The sequence below is a fragment of the Engraulis encrasicolus genome, chromosome 23, assembly GCF_034702125.1.
Source record: "Engraulis encrasicolus isolate BLACKSEA-1 chromosome 23, IST_EnEncr_1.0, whole genome shotgun sequence".
Lineage (NCBI taxonomy): Eukaryota > Metazoa > Chordata > Actinopteri > Clupeiformes > Engraulidae > Engraulis > Engraulis encrasicolus.
The window spans coordinates 41,757,672-41,779,532 of record NC_085879.1 but is presented as its reverse complement, the minus strand read 5'-3'; the positions used below and the strand labels follow the sequence as shown (position 1 = coordinate 41,779,532).

Below are 21,861 nucleotides of genomic sequence, written 5' to 3'. Positions count from 1 at the left end.
CATTATAATATTATGAATATAATATGTATATTTGCCGTTTTCTAGGTTTTTGGGCCTTTATTATGATAGGACAGTGAAGATCAGAGATGGGATAGGATTGGGATATGACCCTGGATTGACTCGAACCCGAATACCTACTGTATGTGCCACCTATGGGTTTCGAATGTTTTTGTCAACCACAGAAGTGCTTAGAGCAGTGACTTCCTTTCAATTGGTATTGAGGAATTATTTTGAATTATATGAAATATTGTTCCAATATATCTGATCTGATCATTGTTGTTCCGATGATGTCTTCAGTCTATTTACAAACGTATTTAAGGCCTCCTTTTGTTTGGATAGTTCACCCACAGAGCTTTTACGTAGCCTACATAGACGTGTAGTGTATATACACAGAGATATATATTGTATAATATATAGTAGAAGTAGCTCTTACAGATGCAATTAGAACACTAGTGGTATGACATTGGTTTCAAGTTTGTAATATTATGCTACTAGTGTCATAATTGCATGTAAAATGTACATCTGTAAGAGCACTTCTACTTTTTCTTTATATACAGCTATATGGGCTACAGCTCAGAGTGTATGTTAATATTTTGACAAATAATGGGCAGTCATGGGTAAGCGGTTAGGGCGTCAGACTTGTAGCCCAAAGGTTACTGGTTCGACTCCCGACCCGCCAGGTTGGTGGGGGGAGTAATCAACCAGTGCTCTCCGCCATCCTCCTCCATGACTGAGGTACCCTGAGCATGGTATCATCCCGCCGCACTGCTCCCTAGGGCTTCCCCCTTGCACAGGTGAGGCATAAATGCAATTTCATTATGTGCAGTGTTCATCTGTGTGCTGTGTCACAATGACAATGGGAGTTGGAGTTTCCCACTGGGCTTTCACTTTCTTGGAGTTTACCAATGGGCTTTCAAATAAAGCTGATTTTTGTCTTCGTACTGTGTTCTTCCTCTGTTTCCCAGGCCTTGACCCCATGTCTCATCAGTGCTGCCTTCTTTGGAGCGCTGGGCTCCTCATTCCTTTATGGCTACAACCTCTCTGTGGTCAACGCACCTGCCACTGTAAGTATTATATTTCATCCAACATATGTATACTTGGCAGAATACTGAAAGCACTGAACATGGTACCGTACAAGCACTGTTTTTTTGTGTTGTCTTTACATTCTGAAGTTGGATAATACAAGCACCATTTGGTGTTTTTACATTCAAGGTCTTTTTGAGGGTGGTAGTATGAAAAAATGAATGCAGTCTCTCTGAACTCCTAGACAAGTGGTTCCCAGGTCTGGTCTTCCGTGGGGGTGAGGCATTGCATAAGAACGGGACATTGCATAAAAAACAGGAAGTCCACAGGTTAACAACGAACATAATTCCCTAATTTGGTTAGCAACAGTACTCACTTGTATCGTTAGTAGATGAAAACGTTTGGGAACCACTGACCAAGTGGGCACATTCCAATATGCAACCTTGCGTCCTCCACTTGGGCTTGTGGCCTCATGTTTTGCTGATGCTCCGCCTCTGTGGAGAAATAAGTTTCCCCGCTGTCAGCCTAGCCGAAACAATTTTGGGGGGACTATTTTTCATTTACCATCGTGTTTGAAAATGAAAAAATGACTTAACAATTGAGCTTTTGTGAGATATTGAAATATAATGCTGTTGTCAGTGATGTCATCACAGCGTATTACTTCCTGGAACGAGACCACAAGCACAAGTGGAGGACGCAATGTCGCCTATTGGTACGCATAATGCCTGTACAGGTGTACAGGTGTGGCCCAGTTCATTGTAATAGGCCATGATTGGGGTTAAACTTTTTTAAACTTTGTGTCGATCCATTGTCTTTGCTTTGCCCTGAAGAAGACCTAGATAGTCGAAACATGTTGGCATTTTAATTTCAATTATGAGTAGCCACAGCTAATAAAGGCTTTTTAATAAACCTCCTTCTTTGGACTGAGTTACCTCTGAGTGCCTGGGACCTTCTGCTTTCGTAATTCTGGATTTCCCAACCCCAAGAGCACCATTTTGGACATTTTTTCCACACACCTGAGCGCCGGGTTGACCTCTCTCTTTTTAGGCTATGATTGCTGTTGAGCTAAGCCTCACATTCTCTTACTCTAAGATTAATCAAAGGCTATCAGTCTCTGGAACTGTTGGCAGACAGCCTATGCTTTGTTCTGCAGAGTTGAAAGACGATCCAAATTCTAAATTGTACAATTAGTATGGTGTGTGTGTGTGTGTGTGTGTGTGTGTGTGTGTGCGTGTGTCTGCGTGTGTCTGCGTGTGTGTGTGTGTTGGGAAGTATCAGTGGGTGTTTTTTTGAGGCTGAAAGTCAGCAAGTAGAACTGACATTTTAATGGTTGGGGTTTCGCACAATGGTTGGGTCTCGTTAAAATGTCCCAATTATGAGTGGTATCCTGTGGTTACTGTCTGAAATAGATCACAGAGTCCTCTGTACACACACACACGCACGCACGCACGCACGCACGCACGCACGCACGCACGCACGCACGCTCGCTCGCTCACTCACTCACTCACTCACTCACTCACTCACTCACTCACTCACTCACTCACTCACTCACTCACTCACTCACACACAAACACACAGCCCTCCTCTGACCCACTCACATGCTGCTGCTTGTCTCCTAAGTTTGATTGATGGGACACTGTTTGATGTCGGCCCACAATCAGTGTGGTCTGGGGAGCCAGCATCCAGTGGAGTTGGGATTAGAGTGGTTCTCAAAGTGGGGACCGGGGACCGCTGGGGGGTGGGAGGTGGGGATGCGAGAGGGTACTAGGGGGTGTGCACAGCAGGTTGGAAGGAAACTTACAAAGTATTCCAAAACAAAATAAATGACTGAAAAAATGAAATAACTAAACTAAACCAAAATAAACAAAAGAAAACAGCGGTCACGGTTTCTAGTCTACCCTTTGAAATGGCCTCATTTACACACACTACTCTGCTATATTTATTGAGTTGGCACGGCCCATGTCAGGGAAAACCATAATGCAGGGGTGTCAAACTCAAACTGACCGAGGGCCAAAATCTAAATCTCAGATGAAGTCGCGGGCCGAATTCAATATTTAAAATACACTGAAATTGTGCATACAGTAGACTTCAAGCTACTTCCATGTGCTAGTATGTCCCTAGTCACGCTATAGTCTGGACTCACTCATAATGCAGAAAATTTTCCCTTCAATTCATATTTTCTATATATATATATGGTGTGTGTGAACCAACTATAATACACATTTAAAATGATCTCGCGGGCCACATAAAATGGCTCCGCGGGCCAAATTTGGCCCCCGGGCCTGAGTTTGACATCCCTGTCATAATGGTATATGGGGGCCATGTGATGGCTAAGTTTGGGAACCCCTGGCACAGAGCCACTTGGGAATTGAGCGGCAGCTTGGGAAGTTGATATCACAGAATCACACAATAACATTGCACGCTCTCTCTCTCTCTCTCTCTCTCTCTCTCTCTCTCTCTCTCTCTCTCTCTCTCTCTCTCTCTCTCTCTCTCGCTCTCTGCCAATATGCCTGCCTGTCTCCTTTCTCTTCGTTCAATTTCCCACTCTCTCTCTCTCTCTGTCTTTTTTGATATCTCACTTTCTCGTGCTCACTCGTTGGTTTCTCACTCATTACTCCCTCACTTCCTGACTCACACACAAACTGTCACCCCTTGGGCCCCTCTTCCTCTCTCTCTCTCTCTCTCTCTCTCTCTCTCTCTCTCTCTCTCTCTCTCGACATACAACATCAGTGCATTTCTCGAAAGCGTAGTTTCTAACTACATTAGCTACTTTGTTGTTTTCAATACTTTTTCCCATTGACAACTACCCAAGTTGCTAACAGGCTAACAACTTCTCCTTCGAGAAATGCACCCCTGTTGTGTTCTACGAGGCACGGCTGAATGGATCTTCCAGCCCCAGCAGACCGTTTAGAACAAGTTGCTCATGCCTGGACAGCTGGGCTCTGACTGAAGAGACTGCAGCTGCGACCCAAACCATCCTCTCCTCTCCTCTCTTATCCTCTCCTCTCCTCTCCTCTCCTCTCCACTCCTCTCCTCTCCTCTCCTCTCTTCTCGTCTCTTCTCGTCTCGTCTCGTCTCGTCTCGTCTCGTCTCCTCTCGTCTCCTCTCGTCTCCTCTCCTCTCTTATCCTCTCCTCTCCTCTCTTCCTCCTGTGCTTGTTCTTGTCTCCTCTCCTCTCCTTATTCTCCTCCTCTTGTCTCGTCTCGCCTCGTCTCGTCTCGTCTCGTCTCGTCTCCTCTCGTCTCCTCTCCTCTCTTATCCTCTCCTCACCTCACCTCACCTATCCTCTCCTCTCCTCCTCCTGTGCTTGTTCTCGTCTCCTCTCCTCTCCTTATTCTCCTCCTCTTGTCTCGTCTCGTCTCGTCTCGTCTCCTCTCCTCTCCTCTCCTCTCCTCTCCTCTCCTCTCCTCTCCTCTCCTCTCCTCTCCTCTCCTCGTGATTGCTTGCTCTGCTAGATGTTGCTTACTCCCCTCCTCTCTTTCCTTATCATCGCTTGTTCCTCTCCTCTCTCCTCATCTCTCTGTTGTGTGCTCCTCTCCTTGCCTCTCTTTTCTGATAGTTGCTTCTGTTGCTTATAATATAACTCTCCGCTCTGCCTCTCCTTTTCTCTCTCGCTTTCACCTCCTCCCCATTTCCTCTGCCCATACCCATCTTCCTTCATTCTCTCATCTCTCTGTCTCTGTCTCTGTCTCTGTCTCTGTCTCTCTCTCTCTCTCTCTCTCTGTCTCTGTCTCTCTCTCTCTCTCTCTCTCTCTCTCTCTCTGTCCATCACCTTCCACTTTTCACATTTATATATGTGGACAATGTCGTCATTATCCTTTCCTCTCCTTTTCTCTCCTTTGCTTTCCACCTCTTCATATCCTCGCCAGCCTTCCTTCATTCTCTCCTCCTACCCCCAGCCTGGTGATAGCCCCCACACTGCCTCTCCTACCTCTCCTGCCTCTCACCCCCCCCCCCCCCCCCCCCCCTCCCCTCCAAAACAAAATGGAGCAGTGCTGCTGTCTGCAATTTCATGCTCGCTGGCCTCAGAGTGAGGGCTCGTGGTCCGCTGTGTGTTGCGATCATTACAGTGGCTGACTGAGGAGAGGATGAACATGATTTCCACCAGTCCACAGCACCTGCTGCTTCTTATGATCTGGCCGGAGTCAATGTCTTGGTGATTAGTTTAATAGTTTTTTTTTTCAAAGAGTTCTGAAGCACTGAGCCTGGGTTGTAGCTATGCTCTCTGCCTAGTTTGTGTGTTTTTGCACAGGCTTCGTAGTAGACTCCTTTTCCCATCAAAGATATAGGCCTATATAAATCAATTTAAAACAGCGCATATTAAACCTTTATGTGACACATGATGGAAATGCAGTTCTATGGCTATAACACCAACTGTCACATTTATTTAATGTGCTTGGAAGAGGCGGATTTGTGAAAGACAAAAAAAGCACATGGACACATCTTGTATTGCTAGAAAAATTATTTGACTTATTTTACGAAGGTAATTTCACTCAAAATCTGATGGAAAAAGAGATAATGTCACAGTGGCACTGATCATGTCTTGTTGTTCGTTTTCAATTTACAGTAAGAAAACTGTAGTGTTTTGAATGGGTTGTATGACCTGACTAGTCTGTGTGCTTGCAGATCCTTTATGCCACATAGTCTTGGCGGGTGGCAATTGTCAAGTGTCAAGTGTACTTTGTATGTAACAAGGGTTAGCACAGAAGTTTGACATTGCATTTGACTAGTCTCCAATGTGCAGTTAAACAAAAACATATAAATAAGACATTGACAATAAACACGCACGCACGCACGCACGCACGCACGCACGCACTCACACACTCACACACACACACACACACACACACACACACACACACACACACACACACACACACACACACACACACACACACACACACACACACACACACACACACACACACACACACACACACAGCAGCAGAAATACAATCAGTGGTCATACATGTAAAGTGTAGATGCCGTATGGCATGGTGAAAGAAATGTCCATGGAATGTCCTCCAGTAACCTTGGAATGTTCATGTGGTTTTCTTCAGCGTGTTGATGAGTCTGATGGCTTGTTGAAAGAAGCTGTTACCCAGTCTGCTTGTGCAGCACCGCATGTTTCGGTAGCGCCTCCCTGTTGGTAGGGAGAACAGTCTGTTCTGTAATTGGAATGCAGCATAAGTTCTGCCTTCGCTCTATGCTGGTCTGCTCTGAGGACGATGTTGGAGGTCCAGAATATGTCAAGAATTTGCTCTCTTTTTTGAACAATCACCTTCATAATCATGCAAATGTACTCATCTGTCAGAAATCCTCTGGCTGTGTATGGAAATGTGGGCATATGTATTCAGCTGAGGGTTTCGTGTCAAGACCTTCAAAGAGAAGTCATATGACTGATATGCAGACTAATTGGAAAGAATTTCATTCTTTACTGTCCGTTCCGTATGGGGTGTTTTCATAGGATGGACTGTATAGGAGAAGGAAAAGGCATGTCAAGAATGTATTGAATTCTCTACTATTCTTCATTCAATGCTGCTCATGCCACTGCTCTCTGCTCTGCTCTCTCTTTGTCTTTTTGCCTTTCCTCTTCATATCTTCTCCCGATCTCTTCCCCTCTCTCTTTCTCACTTTTTTATCTTTCTTTCCTTCTATTCCTCTCTTAATCTTTGTTTCGCTATTCCCCTCCCCCATTCTCTCTCTCTCTCTCATTCTATCTAACACTGTGCGGTCCGGTTCTCGATTCTGATTGGCTGATACATAAACCTACACCTTCCACCTGAAGATTCTATTCGCCTCTAAATTAGACCCAGCACATCTACGTCGGTATTGAGAATATGAAGAGTTCAGATGCAAAACCCCCTAACTCCATTTCTGAAGACCTGCACTTCTATATTTTTAGAGAACCCCGTTGTTGGTTTGGTTTACATTCATGTACTTGATAATACATATAAATAGTTATATTACATAAATAAAATGAAAAAATATGCAATTGTTATAGCTTTGTATTAAATAAAAATGAATTAAGATTATTTTCTGAAAAGGCACTTGGTGGTTTTGTATCTGAACTCTTCATATGTTGCAGTTGGGGTAGAGAGTCTGCAAGAAGAGCACATCTTTGCACCGTCTGTGGTTGGGGTATCAATGTGATTGCAAAAGACATTTCATTCCTGCTGTGTTTATCGCCCCTTTGCTGACTTTTTGTAGCGAAGTGTCAAAAACTCTGCTTCACGTCGTGCCCCATTCCCCTTGCCCGTTATCAGTCGAGCATAACCCACGGCCTCTCGTGGCTTATTGCTCAACTCTCTCTCTCTGTGAGTGGTTGCATTTCTCATCCTCAGGCTCTCCGGTAGTCAGGCGGAGGTGATGTGTCAGGTCAGCAGGGGCATGGGGAGAGGTTGCGTTTGGTCAGCTCTCCTGGTGAGCTCTCTCTCTCCCCTCCTGCCATGTCTCTGCGCTTGGAAGATGAGCTGATATCCGGCGTTACCTCCAGAGAGAGAAGGGACGGAGGGAGGGATGGAGGGTAGGGGCCCAGGGCTCTCCTCCGCTTCATTGGCCCGGGCCTTGGATCTCTACCCAGGAGACTCGGCCCAGGTCAAGTCCCCCCGGGTTTCTCTGCTGGAGTCCCTGGTGGATGGACTAGAATGGAAGGAAGGATATCAGAAGGATAGAAAGGCAGACAGGCAAAGCCCAGCAGGTGTGAAAGTGGGGTGAACATAGGACAGAAGAGAAGGGGTAGAACAGTGATTCTCAAAGTGTGGTCCGGGAACCACTAGTGGTCCGTGACAGAGCTCAGGTGGTCGGCGAGGGGATTTCTATTTTACCAAGACAAGCTAGGAGTAATCTATATTTGTAACATAATTACAAAGCTAAACATAGCATTTCACTACAATAAGACAGGCTTGTGAATGTGGATAAAAAAGCAAGTGATCTGCATCGAAATTAGCAGTGTCAAATTAGCACCCATCAACAACTGTCAATTCAGTTGACAGGCGGTCCCTGAACATATTTTGAGGGGACAAAATGGTCCTTGGTCTGGAAAAGTTTGAGAAACACTGGGGAAGAGGAATGGCAGAATTTTACTGGGGGTGTTAGTGGTGTCGGCTGGAAGGAAGATAGGCAGTGGAGAGAAGTCAGTCTGCATTTTAGGAGCTGCAGGAACATTTTTAAATGTGGATATTTCTTTCTCCTGGTTACATTGGTTTTGGCCTTCCATGTCCACGTAAGCAGATTTTTAAAACCCACATATAAAGATATCCTGCTACGTGGAAACAGCACCTAAGTATGAAGGTGGGTGTGTCTGATGGATCCATCAGACGTAAAACATTTTGGACCTACGGTGGCTCTAAGGCAGTGTTTCTCAACCTTTTTTTATCCGGCGTACCCCCTAAGCAATTTTGTCATATGATGAGTACCCCCCTCACTCATGCTATACATCTGTTCCATTATCCCAATATGACTACACTCAATTTATTTGTTATTATTACATTTTTCCAAGTACCCCCTGAGGTGTGCTCGCGCACCCCTAGTGGTACAGGTACCTCTGGATGGGGAACACTGCTCTAATTGTAGGGCACTCGACCGCTATACCGGTGACCCGGGTTCGATTATGGCCTGGGTCCTTTACCATCCCTTCCCCGTCTCTCTCTCGCCACTCGCTTCCTGTCAGTATCTTCCCTGTCCTATCTTAAATAAAGGCAAAAATAACTTAAAAAACATTCCAAAAAAAACTTTTTGTGAGGCCTCACATTCAACGGAATCACAATTCAGTGTGGCAACAACTTACGTCACCCAACGAAAATTGAATGGAAGAACAGTGTATGCAGCAGAGCTGTACAGTAAATAATGTTTCAGTGTCACCATGAAGACCATGTCTTTTTTTCCTGCAGTATATTTTTTGCAGACAGAAAGCACAAGTCTCGTCTTGTTCTATCTTGTCTCACTTTTGACTTTCTGGCACCACAAGGATATTGATTGCTGTTGGTGTGTTGGATGGACAAAAAGTTGTGAGGTGCGCGCACATCCCAAAAAAAAGAAATACTGTGGGTGCAGGATATAAAAGAACGCACATGAAAAACGAAGACCATACAGGTCGAAACGTTGTGCCAACTTTTCAATTATTAAATCACGATAAGGAAGCTTTTGTGGTGTGCGAAGATTTCTTCCTTTTGGAGAACTGGTCTCACACATTACCTCATCATGACATACTGCAGTGCAATGCCATGCTCCTCAACTGATATGGACGTAGGCCTACAGCTTTCTGAAATGAATTGGTTATGATACATTGTTATCTTTTGGGGATAGATATACACATTTGGAATATATTACCTGTTACAACATATGGTGTCGGATGGACCCTGTGGATTTCAGATGGACCCTTTGCTCACATTATTGTGCCCATTATTGTCAATGTCTTATTTAAATGTTTTTAGCTTAACTACACATTGGAGACTGGTCAAACACAATTTCAAACTTCTGTGCTAGCCCTGTTACATAGATTTTTGACAATAAAGTACACTTGACTTGACACTACCCCATTCGGACAAACAACATTGCAAAGTAAACAGCGCTCAACTGGAACAGACAACTCTCAGACCAAAATGAATTAGTCAACATTCATTGTGATCTTTTGGGAATAGATGTAATTTATACATCTGGGCATTCATGAACTTGTGAATCATACTGTAGTGTAGGGTGTATTGCTGGTGTAACCTTTGATAAATTGTTAATGTGCCCCCTATGTTTAGAAATAAAAACATGTTTTTACTTTTTAACCCTAATGAAATGCTGTTACTTGACATATGTTTGCTTCATTATGAAAAAGCCATATAGAATGTATTAAGTAGTAGGATAAAAACGGACTTTAACTGAACACAAACTTAGTGCGAGGTTGTTGTTTTTTAAAAAAATTTAAGACCAAGTTATCGCATTCTTGGTGAAGAACTTTGTCAGTATTGTCATGTCGTTAATATTTTTTTCATTTCGACTAATGGAGCTGCAAATGGTTTAGCAGCAGGGAAAGAAGAGTTCTTTGATCCTATACAATAGCCCCATTAGCAACACATTGCATTGTACTATGTTAATTTCATATTCTTTTACATTGTACGATAGGCAGCTCATTTGATTTCCTTTTGTTTGTGCGGTACATAAAAGCCTTCTGCAATAAGACATAATGCTGAAAGCATGTCGGGTAATTAAAGAAAAAACATAACTAGCCCGACACTAGTGTGGCTGCCATACACCCATTCAAAACACTGTATTACATTTCTATGATAATTTGATTTCCTTTGTTCTTGTTCTTGCAGTACATAAAAGACTTCTACAATAAGACGTGGGTGGAGCGCTACGAGGAGCCCATCGGGCCAGAGACGGTCACCCTGCTGTGGTCTCTCACTGTGTCCATCTTCGCCATCGGGGGGCTGGTGGGGGCTCTTACGGTCCCCTTCCTCATCAAAGTCTTTGGAAGGTAAGGCTATAGTCTTCTACGTGTCTCACTCATAAATTCACGAACAGAACTTTAAGTAGAAGCACTCAGAGTGCTGAAAAACCTCCTCCAATGCTGTGCGATCACTGACGCCATAACATCTAAACGCTGTGGAATCCTGTAATACGTATAACTTACAAACATTTGACTATGTTACAGCCTAATTTTTTTGTTCAAGTCTTTCTTTCTATAGTTAGAAACTGGAATGTCAAAATTTGCCCTATCCTGCAAAATTCGTTCATAACTTTTTGAGTTATCCTGCTGACAGACAGACAGACAGACAAACAAACAAACCAACATGACCGAAAACATAACCAAATTAGTAAGGTACAGTACCTGTCCCAAGTGTAGGCAAACAATTAAAGCCATTGTTGGTCCCATCCTCATCAAAGTATTTGGAAGGTAACACCAGTCTTCCACCCTTGCTACATTTACTATTGGCTTACTACGTATTACTATTCTGACCAGGACACCCTGGCAGAAGACACTCTTAGTCTCAATGGGACAATCCTGGCTAAATAAAGGATAAATGAAATAAAAAGAATTTCACAGAAATGAATAATCAAATTATCAAGGCAAGCTTACTAATCCTATTGTAAGAAGACAAACACATAAAGCATAGAGTGACTGTTTTTTTATTCTGTGTTTCTATACTCTAAACTCAAGAAAAAGGGATTTACTTGAACACATTAATGCAAGATGCTATATATAAATTCTCTTTCTTCTTTCTCCTTTCATGCACTCTACGTCATTGTGCCTTTTGTGCGTACGGTACAGCAGTTCATTCTTTATACATGAACGCTGCTGCACTCTGGACTGGCAGCCCTCCCGTGTGTGCCTTACTGGGGGAAGGCTTCAGTGTGATATGAAGTGATGAGCACACTATGTACTTTAGTTAGCCATATGTAAAACGTCATCTCCTGGGCTTCGTGTTCAACGTCCTGAAAGGAAGCAAGCAGGGCTGGACTGGCCATCTGGCGTAGTGGCCATTTCCCGCTGGGCCCTGCACCCTCGTGGGCCCCTATTTTCAGAAATGTAAAAATATATATATATATATATATATATATATATATATATATATATATATATATATATATATATATATATATATATATATATATATATAAGCCCTAAGTGGCCATAAGGAAGCAGGGATGTGAACTAATGAGCAGTTCCAGTCCAGTTGGGTTCACTGGTTTCAATATGCCCTCTTCCCAGTAAATTGGGCAGTGTTAATTCAACCCTCTGAGTGAGAGACTGACTACAAAAGCATTTAATTTCACTCTTGCAGTGTTAAAATTAACACTGTCAAATGTACTGTGTTGGTACATACGTACTGTACAAGCAGGCGAGCCGCTGTTGATGTGGATGGGCATGCTGATCAGAGCTACGACGTCGCATGACCTTGACTCTTGATTGGCAGGGGTGGAGGAAGAGGAAAAGGAGGAAAGTGTCCAGTGGGGTTTAATTCCCCCAACATGTTCTTATCCTTTTATTTTATTTCCCTTCTATACCTTTCAAGCCTCTTATCTTCTAGATCCCACTTACTGTTTCATCTTTTTCTGTCTGTCTGTCTGTCTGTCTGTCTGTCTGTCTGTCTGTCTCTCTCTTCTCTCTCTCTCTCTCTCTCTCTCTCTCTCTCTCTCTCTCTCTCTCTCTCTCTCTCTCTCTCTCTCTCTCTCTCTCTTGGTCTTCCTCACAGCTTTTCTTCTACTATCCATCTCTCCATTCCACCCATTCCCTGGTGCCCATTCCTCGGCTTACAGACATCCAATTGCTTGATAGGATAAGGAAGTGGATTTATTTTAGCGTCAGCTTCTTGACTGCCCACCCCCACCCATTATTTGTTATTTTTGGTGGCTTCGGTTTAATGGAAGCAAATGTTTTTATTCAGTATACACTAGTGTTTCTCAACGGCCCCCAGGGGGCGTTGGGGATCTCTAGGGGGGCATTGAGAAGGATACAGCTGAGAGGGGACTGTGCTTATTTGCCATTGGGTGGCATTAGTCCATTTAATTTTTTAATACTAACTTATGATGATATCAGGGGGGCGTTGGGAGGCTTGTGATGAGAACCACGGGTATACACCATCAAAATCCTGCCCACCTCCTCAGTTCATTCCTCAGTCCATTCCCCACACCCTACACCCCCCAATCCATCATGCTGCTTCATCACACCTCGTAGTCCCCCATTAATGGAAGCACATCTGGGGAGGGTATCTGTATATCCCACCCCACACTCCTCCTACTCGTGCACCACTCCATCCTCTTCCTCAGTTCATTCATCTTCGTCCATCATGCTGCATCATCATCATCATCATCATCATCACACTCACCACTGTAGCCATGTAATTACTAGAGACCAACCAGATCACCAGCGCAGCAGGGGGTTGGGTCTTAGTTTTATTCGAGCCCAGGCTGATGTATTGCTGTTTAAATGGCCAGCACTGCAGTGACATGCTGCATCACAGTGACCTGACAGTCCCATTTGCCCTCTAACCGAGTAGGATAGAAGGAGCAGGAAGAGGAAGAGACATTAGGTGGCTGTGCCGTGTAGTGCGACATGCAGTGTGACAAGAGTTGGGTCCCTCTGACATGCAGTCTCCATTAGGTGAGATGTTCCTGCTCCTTTACTCCATACTTACTGCCTTGTTGTCCTCAGACTACACACACACACACACACACACACACACACACACACACTCGCACGCACGCGCGCACACACACACACACACACACACACACACACACACACACACACACACACACACACACACACACACACACACACGCACGCACGCACGCACACACACACACACACACACACACACACAGGGCAAAATATTGCGAGAGATAGGACGATAATGCAACGCCAGCTTTATTCGACTCTGATTGGCTAGAGTGGTTCTCCTCCCATTGGCTTTCATTTGCCAATACTGACTGACTGTCAGTTTTTGTTGACAAGTTCCTTTTCCTTTGAAGCCGCACTTGTTTTCAGGTCAAAAGGACAAATGGGCCTGTTTTATTATCGCCGTATCTCTCACAATATCACCCCCTGGTGCTCTGTGTCAGGGAAGTGACATGGCTTTAAGTAGTCTGGACACGAGTCTTACAAGCCCCTCGAGGAACCATGTGGACTTTGAACTCTTTGGCAACACATCCATGTCACTGCTGCTCTTCAGATAACTGAATGGCCTTGACCTCTTTAAATGCATTGTAGTGGCCAATACACACATGCCACAGGGCAGACAGAGTGTAGGCCTACTACATTCCTTACTAATGTCACAGCAATGTTGTTATGATATTGTTTAAGCTTTTTCAGCCAAGAAGTGAGTCTGATTGCCTCTATGAAAGAGTTACAGACAAACCGTTAACCCAGTGCAGTATCCACATAATGTTTTATCCATTGAGAGTGAACACAAAGTTGCTGACAATAGAGAACAAGTTTTAAAACTTGCAGGAAGGCTAAGTAAGAAGCAATGTACGTCGTAGTATATGTTTCTTTAGATTTAATATGTGTTGTTGGTTTCAGTTGAATGTTGATCCAATCAGTGTGGTTGCAGACGAAGTATTACATGTAGACAGACACCAAGTGACCAGCTGGAGTGACAGTAGGCCCTATTTCAAGTAGGCCTATGTGTTTGTCTGAATAAAAGGAGGACAAATTGTGTCCTATTCTGACACAAATAATCCACTGTGGAAAATAATGGCTGCTATACTGTAGGGTCTACAAGTACAGGCCATAATAGGGAATTAGCATATCCAGCAAAAAGCACTTGCCCCCATGGAGTAATGAGAAAAAGACAGACTGGCCGGCGAACACACTCACAGAGCAGAGAGCTGCTGCTTTTGAAAGCGAAAACGAAAGCCCAACTGGGAACCTACAACTCCAATTCCCATTGTCATTGTGACACAGCACTCCACAGCACACAAGTGTTCACTGCACACAATGTGTATCGCACACTGCACACAATGTGTATCGCACACTGCACACAATGTGCATCGCAACATGTGTATTGCAATATTTCAGACCTCCATTTTTCGTTTTTATTAATTTTTTTAGAAAATAGACATGAAGGACCAAATGTTTTTTTTTTCTGTAGAGCAACAGTTACACTGTAGTGAATGTAAAAGACTGCCTTCACAAAACGATAGGTCTGACAGTTGCTATGTTGCATACAAAATTCAATTTTCAAAATTTAAAATTCTAAATTCAATATGCTATTAAATGAAGTATCTGACACCTCCAATACGATATGCGTATCGTGAAGAGGCCCGTGATGATATATCCCGATACTGATATTTTGAACACGCCCCTAATGTTCAATAAAAACAATTTAATTAGGTTTCTCAAACTTATGGTCAGACTTAGCTCCAGTTGTGACTGTTGATAAGGTCTGCCAAAGATTCCAAGGCACTCTGCTGGTGAAGTTAAAAAGCCTTTAATTAAACGGGCTGACGCGTTGCGACTACTGTCTTCTTCAGAGCCTAAACACTGACTAATTCCCAAGTCCCTATAACAAGGAGAATGCTCAGGTAATCAAGTTGGACTAAGTGGCAGGTGCATAGACTGCACCTATCAGTCAGTTAGTGGTGCACCATGTCACACATAAAAACATCACACATAAGTTAAAAACAATTATACTACTTATGAGGACTAAAGTAATCACTTCATAAGGGCTACAAATATAACAGTTCATCTCAAAGTATTCAGTTAAGAATAGAAGAGAAAATAAGCAACAATTTGATATTCTCTCAGTCTCTTATCATGTACAATCTTCCTCTGCTCTGTTTTTCTTCACCTCACCTGTCTTTTGTTTTTCTTTCTTGCGTTACATTCAGCTTTTTTGTCTTTCAACATCATCTTCACTTTTCTCTTCCGTTTGCCTCCTATTGGAAATAGGCAATGGAAATGGAAACTTATCCACTTCTTATCATCGTCTCTCAAAAGTCCCTTCAAGCCACCTTGACTTATTTAAAAAACATGGAAGTGCCGCAATGTGATATGAGCGTGTCATTACTGTCGGATCTCCCACAGGGTCTAAAGCACAGAATGGCCCTGTGTGTTCTTATAGGTGTGTATCTTATCAGTCTGCTGCCAGCTGTGAGTACGTTTTAATGCAGCTTGCACTAATCTGTAAATATGCATAGGATTTCCATTTACCATGCATGCTCGATATCTCTGAGGGACCTCTGATAAGCACTCTAAGAGCATTATCAGGTGGAGTCATGCTGTCGCCTCATCTGTCATGGTGTTTTGGTATTTCTAGACATATGTGAGTGAGTGAGTGAGTGAGTGTTTGGTGCTGATGGCATACACAGTCTTAGCTCAGTCAGTTGGGTGTCTGATTTACAATGCAAATGATGAAGTGTGAGGTCACCACTCATCTTTTCTAGCCTGGCAAGCCAGACTACGTAAATGTGAGATTAGATGTGAATATCAATGAGACATCCGAAGATTGTTGATGGGAACAACCTGTTGTTTTTCAAACCATGTCTGTGCCTATATAGGCTAACGCTCTGATCAAAACCATGGCCTGCTTTTCATCCAAAGATTCAAAACAAATGCATCCAAAGATTCAAAACAAATCTCCTGCATTGTGATTGGTTCGCCAGTTTCAGGGCCTGGGGCATTGTCCGAGACTAGAGCCACTCGCAGGCAAAATAAAATGCTCAAATATACAGTATACCCACCACAAAAAAGTAGACTACAACACTGATCACCCTCCTAACCCTGCAGTAGTTTGGAGTAGCTTGACCTGCCATTATGTGACCAGTAGGGCTGGGAATCGATCCAAATTTCCTGGATCGATTCAATTCCGATTCAGAAGGTCCTGATCCAATTCGATCCATGATCCGATCCGATTCGATTCAATATTGATCTTCTGTATTGCTGGGTTGTTAGCCTATTTCAACCCATTAATGCCTAGAATTCTAAGACCGGCTATAAAAAAAAACTACATATCTCAGGCTTTGATGCCCACACAAACATGAAATAGCATGGTAGCCAACATGAATGTGGAAGAGAGCTACAAGATGTGCTTGAGAAAATAGCACCTATAATCATCCGCAAAAGATCGATTCACAAAATTATATATATCACACTTTTCGAACATGAATCGATATTGGGTCGCGATTCGATCTTTTGAACCCAGCCCTAGTGGCCAGCTCTGTCTCATTAACAGTCTGCTAGTGCTCCCTCTGCAGATGTCGTCTCTCTCTCTCCTTTCATGTTCTCTGTCCTTTTACTCTGTCAAGAGTCACATACTCTCTGTCCTCTCTTTCACTTTCCTGCCCCCTACACCCACCCTTCTCTACCTCCTCTACCTCCAAACTCTATTTCACTCTGTCCCTATCATTAATATGTGGCTGGTTCACCTTCCCTGGCAGTAATTTCTTCCTAATCTTTATTCAACGCTGGTTTAGCAACAGAGACCCATAAATCCGAAACTGAATTATTAATACAGAGTCTGGCCATGGGACACTGACCTCTGCGGAATGTATTTTTGAAAACTGCCGAAAAAAAAGAATGTGATGTCATTTATATAGATAGATAGACACAGTGTATGGATAGACAGACAGATACATGGACAGATTTTGAATGACGAAAGCCCAAACAGATGGTCTGTATCTCTGGCAAGCTTGTCTAGGCTGTCAAAAAGAGAGAAGGGTATAGGCTTCACCGTCCTATCCAAGAACACGTTTTAATGGCATAAAGATCCAACATTCCTAATCAAATAATCATACAAAACTTGTGCGGAAAGGTTGCTCAAACCTCACATTCATATGTGGAGGGCAATATGATGCATCATTTTCTCAATATGATGGAGCCATTTTCTCAAGACCTGACATGCTCAAATGCATGCGACCACTGACTGACAATTGAAGTTGTTGTACTTGACATATGGCTTGTCTAGGCTGTCAAAAAGAGAGAAGGGTATAGGCTTCAATGGGTCACTTATCCAAGTTAAAAAGGGTGCTCATCACAAAAACGAGGGCGTCCAAACAGCCATGAATGGATAAAAAAACAACTTGTGAGGCACTCCTTAGTTAAAACGCCTTTATTAAACTCTGACTGCATGCCCTGTCTAGGCTGTTTTCGGACTTTTGTTTTACTGTTTAACTCAACACTTTGGATTTTCTTTTGCCTTCAGACATGTAGAAGTTTTTATCTTTTACCCTACATTTTTCGACGGTATTACGGTTTGATGAAGAAGGAAGTAATACTGTCGAAACATGTCAGGTAAATGATAAAAACTTCTGCATGTCTTAAGGCAAAAGAAAATCTAAAGTGTTGTGTTTTCGGACTGACAAGTAGCAAGTAACAGTTGGATGTGCTTTGAAATGCAGCAGGCTGTGCCTGTGGCCACTTGCGTAACCTTCATCTACATTAGTATTTCTCAACCTTTTTTGAACAAACACCCCTTTGACCTCCCATAAGCCTCCCAGGTCCCATGTCCCAGGTTCTGTTTTTTGTCGACATGTCCCCATACTGCTTTTGGATTGTTCTTGAAACTCAATTCAAGGCAGGTTAATTTATGAGATAAGGGCACCAACAACTTTTGTTATGTGTTTCCAAAGATAGTGCCTACTAGGTCTTGTGTTGTGTTTGATTGAAACGTGGATTTGGAAATTTGGCGTTGAAAAGACCAGATGTTGTTTGTCTGCTACTCAGACAGCCCCTTTGTTCAATTTCCCCAAATTCCATTACACTTAGCCAGTCTCACCTCTAGACAGGTGGCTTCTGAATAACGAAGTGCACATGAGTAAACTGCATTTTAAGTGTGGTGTTTGTTGAGTCTGACATTTTGTGAATGTCAGAGGACGCAATGCAATGCATTCCTAGTAGTTGCTGGTCTTTGTTTAACATTTACAAACACATTTGACTTTTTGTTTTAAAGTCTGCCAACGTCTTGCAAGCCATGTGGTATTGATCCGGTTTGGTTAGCATCCACCTTTTTATCTTGCTGTGTTTCAACCTGTAACGCAATCACACAAATGGAATGGTGAATGGACTGCATGTACCTATATAGAGCACACTCAAAGAGCTTTACATTGTATGCCTGACATTCACACACCGGTGGCAGTGGCTGCCACCAGGAGCAACTTGGGGTTAATTATCTTGCTCAAGGACATATCGATGGGGTCAGGCAAAGCGAGGCTCGAACCTGCAACTTTCTGGTTGCTGAACCGCCCACATAGTATATCATGTACTGTATATACACCAGCACATTGGAGTGATTTCACAAATGTGTTGAATCCTATCCAAGAATACTTTCTAATGGCAAAAAGATCCAACAGTTCCTATAATCAAATAATCATACAAAATGTCTGCGGAAAGGTTGCTCAAACCTCACATTCATATGTGGAGGGCAATATGATGCATCATTTTCTCAATATGATGGAGCCATTTTCTCAAGTCCTGACATGCTCAAATGCATGGACGACCACTGACTGACAATTGAAGTTGTTGTACTTGACATATGTCAAAGAAAAATTACTGGTAAGTTATTGCTTATGTTGTATAACTGACAGATCAGTTGACTCCCCACTCGCCTCTTTTCTCCAGCAGTCCTCTCCCTACCGCTGTTGTGAGGTGGTCTGCCTGAACCATTTGTGTATTCTGAAGCGAATCTCTGACATTTGAAGTTGAAGGACATCAGAGGCATTGCTCCCTGTCATTTCCAATATTGATCTTGGGACCTAACAAATACCAATTGATTTCTCAAAAGCTAGACCATTGAGAAAGTACTGGTTCTTTCATGAAAGCAAGGGCACATAGAGATCAAGCCAACAACAATGATCAAGTGGAATAGAAATACCATCACAATCCTTCTATACTTTTATTTTTTTCTTCCCTGATGTTACTTGTGATTGGATTTGATGGGGGGAATCAGGCGTGGAAATCTATTACTAGCCCGAGCAAATGCACTTGGATTGACGGCAAACAAGCCAATGAACAACATAATGAACATGTCTTCTTCACGTGAAGGGAACGCCGTGTAGACACTTGTTTTCCACCTGTCTTGTACTGTCACATGAAGGGAAGTCTACTAATATTGGGGGACGTTGGGCTACAGTACATGACTATGTTGTCACTCTGCATGCAACATCCAAAGCACAACCGCATGCCATTAGGGCCGGATTAAGATGGCCTGGGCCCCCTAGGCTACAGGTTGCTGTGGGGCCCCCGAGAAGGCACATTTTGGGACAAATTTACATAGACAGTGTCATAATTACGAGCTAGGAATTAAGGAGAGCATGCCCACCAACTGTACTCAACGTGACAGATGAATTTTCCAATGTTGCTTCTTGTCACAATTCTGCAATTTATCTACTTTCGGCCAGTCAGGGGCCCCCTGGCAAGTGAGGGCCCCTAGGCTGCAGCCATATCTAGCCTGTGTGTTAATCCGGCCCCGCATGCCATGAGAGGCATTACTGATAGTACACTGATGAAGGCTCTTGCAGCTAAAACATCTGTCTAACCCTACAATGAATGGAAAATACAAAGAAGATGAACTTGAGTGTGATCTAACCCCTAAATTGTTTTGATTCTTCAGAGAGGCATCAACAAAGTGAGAGCATGATGTTTAGAAAAGAACACATTTTGCCATGATAGGTTAAATATCTTGTAAGTGCCAACAAGGCGAATACACTGTGTAATACTCCATCACTTTATTTACATCTACGTACATCCATCTGATTCTATGTCCTGGTGCTGATTATTTTGGACTTTTCATACTCCCTGATTTAATGAGATTAAGATGAATTCACTTTAAATAACGCCATGAACATGAGCTACGGTCACATACACATGTACATTGAGTATTTGAAAAGGCCACAGTTTAATCATTATGCCCAGTTTCATTTTGATGACTAAATTACTGTAGATATGGGCCCTTCGTCACTAAATTAAAAATGGAAAAATAGATGTTCTACTAATCAAAGTTCCCTGTGAAAATTGCTGTCAAACAAGCCTGAAGCCTGTGGATAAATAATTAGGATAGGAATTATGTCCGATCTCAGGAGCTTGATTTGTCGCTCTTTACGCCTGACTGACGTGTTACTTCACTTTGCTGCAAGGTAATTGGATGCTTGGAACTAAGGAAATGGTGGTGCTGTACTCCTTGTGTTGAATGAACAGTACGTCCTTATTCACAACTTCAGATACTTCATTATTTTTTTTCCCACAGTCAAAGCGATAACATTAATTTGCTGATGGGTCAATTACGTTATTTCTGGACTCAGACGACAGGTGGTGAAGCCACTGCTAAGCTATACAGCATAAATACATAGTACAATGGTGTTATTAGTTGTGGTTGCACCCCCCTGATTTGTGCTACGACTAAAACCTCATTGACCCTGATATGAAATGAGCCATCATTATGAAGGAAGGGTAGTCCTGGGAATCCTAGTGACTAACGGTCAATCCCATTACACCCTTTAGCCCTACGCCTTTCCCCTTTGCCTCCGTTTTGCGCGTCCAACCTTGACAAACCTTGTAGAATTCACATTGTACAGTATTGACACCCCTCCGCGCGGAGATTTTCCAACACCAGACTCCACGACGGAGGGCTACGACAGGTTTCCCTGGATGCATTGCGAATTCATTTAAAAATTGGCGGCAAGCCGCAGCACCCACAACAGCACACAAGTTTAAGTATTTTCGCCACAATTGAAGGTTTTTAAGTGGTAATAATCATTCCATTGTACTAAGTTTAACATTGTCCTAATGTGTGATGGCCCTTTTCTCCGTGAAACGCACATGAAAAAAATCGCTATTAACGTCAACTTAATGCATGGAATTAGTGACAGCTGTGAGTGTCATTCCATGATTGTTGAAAGGGTATCCCAATTCGTAGCGGTTGTGTTTCAAGCCCTACACCTTACAGCTTCGTTTGAAAGCACGAGGGACATGGGGAAGGCGTAGGGGTAGGGGTAGAGATTAGTAATGGGAAAGGCCCTAAGACTCCTATCTAATAGGGCCTAGGCAGTAATGGGTAACATAGATTCATTTAACCAGGCAATTACCTGGTTGAATGGCAAAGGTATAACCATTTGGAATATGTGGCATTGGACTGTTACTAATAAATCCAGGTTGACCATCATTGATCCTGCTTTTTACTTAAGGATGCCTTCCCCGCACTATGATGGGTTGAGGAGTAGACGGTGGAGGTATATACCTGATTGTTAAAACAACCAGGAGCACAACAATGCGAAGGCATGATGTATTTTTTTTACTTATCGTTATTTTCTTTTGGACGTTTCTCTGTTGATAGCTATGATAATTATTAATATTTCATGTCCAAAATAGCTGTGACATTGTTCGTGATTGGTCGTGACGTCACGTGG

At 43.0% G+C, this 21,861-nt stretch overlaps 1 protein-coding gene across 1 annotated transcript in view; it reads left to right on the top strand.

The window, feature by feature from the left end:
* slc2a9l2 (solute carrier family 2 member 9, like 2) overlaps positions 1 to 21,861 on the top strand; it is a 258,700-nt gene that overhangs the window by 30,869 nt on the left and 205,970 nt on the right. The window contains exons 3-4 of the mRNA XM_063190267.1: positions 966 to 1,064; positions 10,332 to 10,492. Of these exons, the coding sequence (XP_063046337.1) occupies positions 966 to 1,064; positions 10,332 to 10,492 (260 nt within the window). The remainder of the gene's footprint in view (positions 1 to 965; positions 1,065 to 10,331; positions 10,493 to 21,861) is intronic.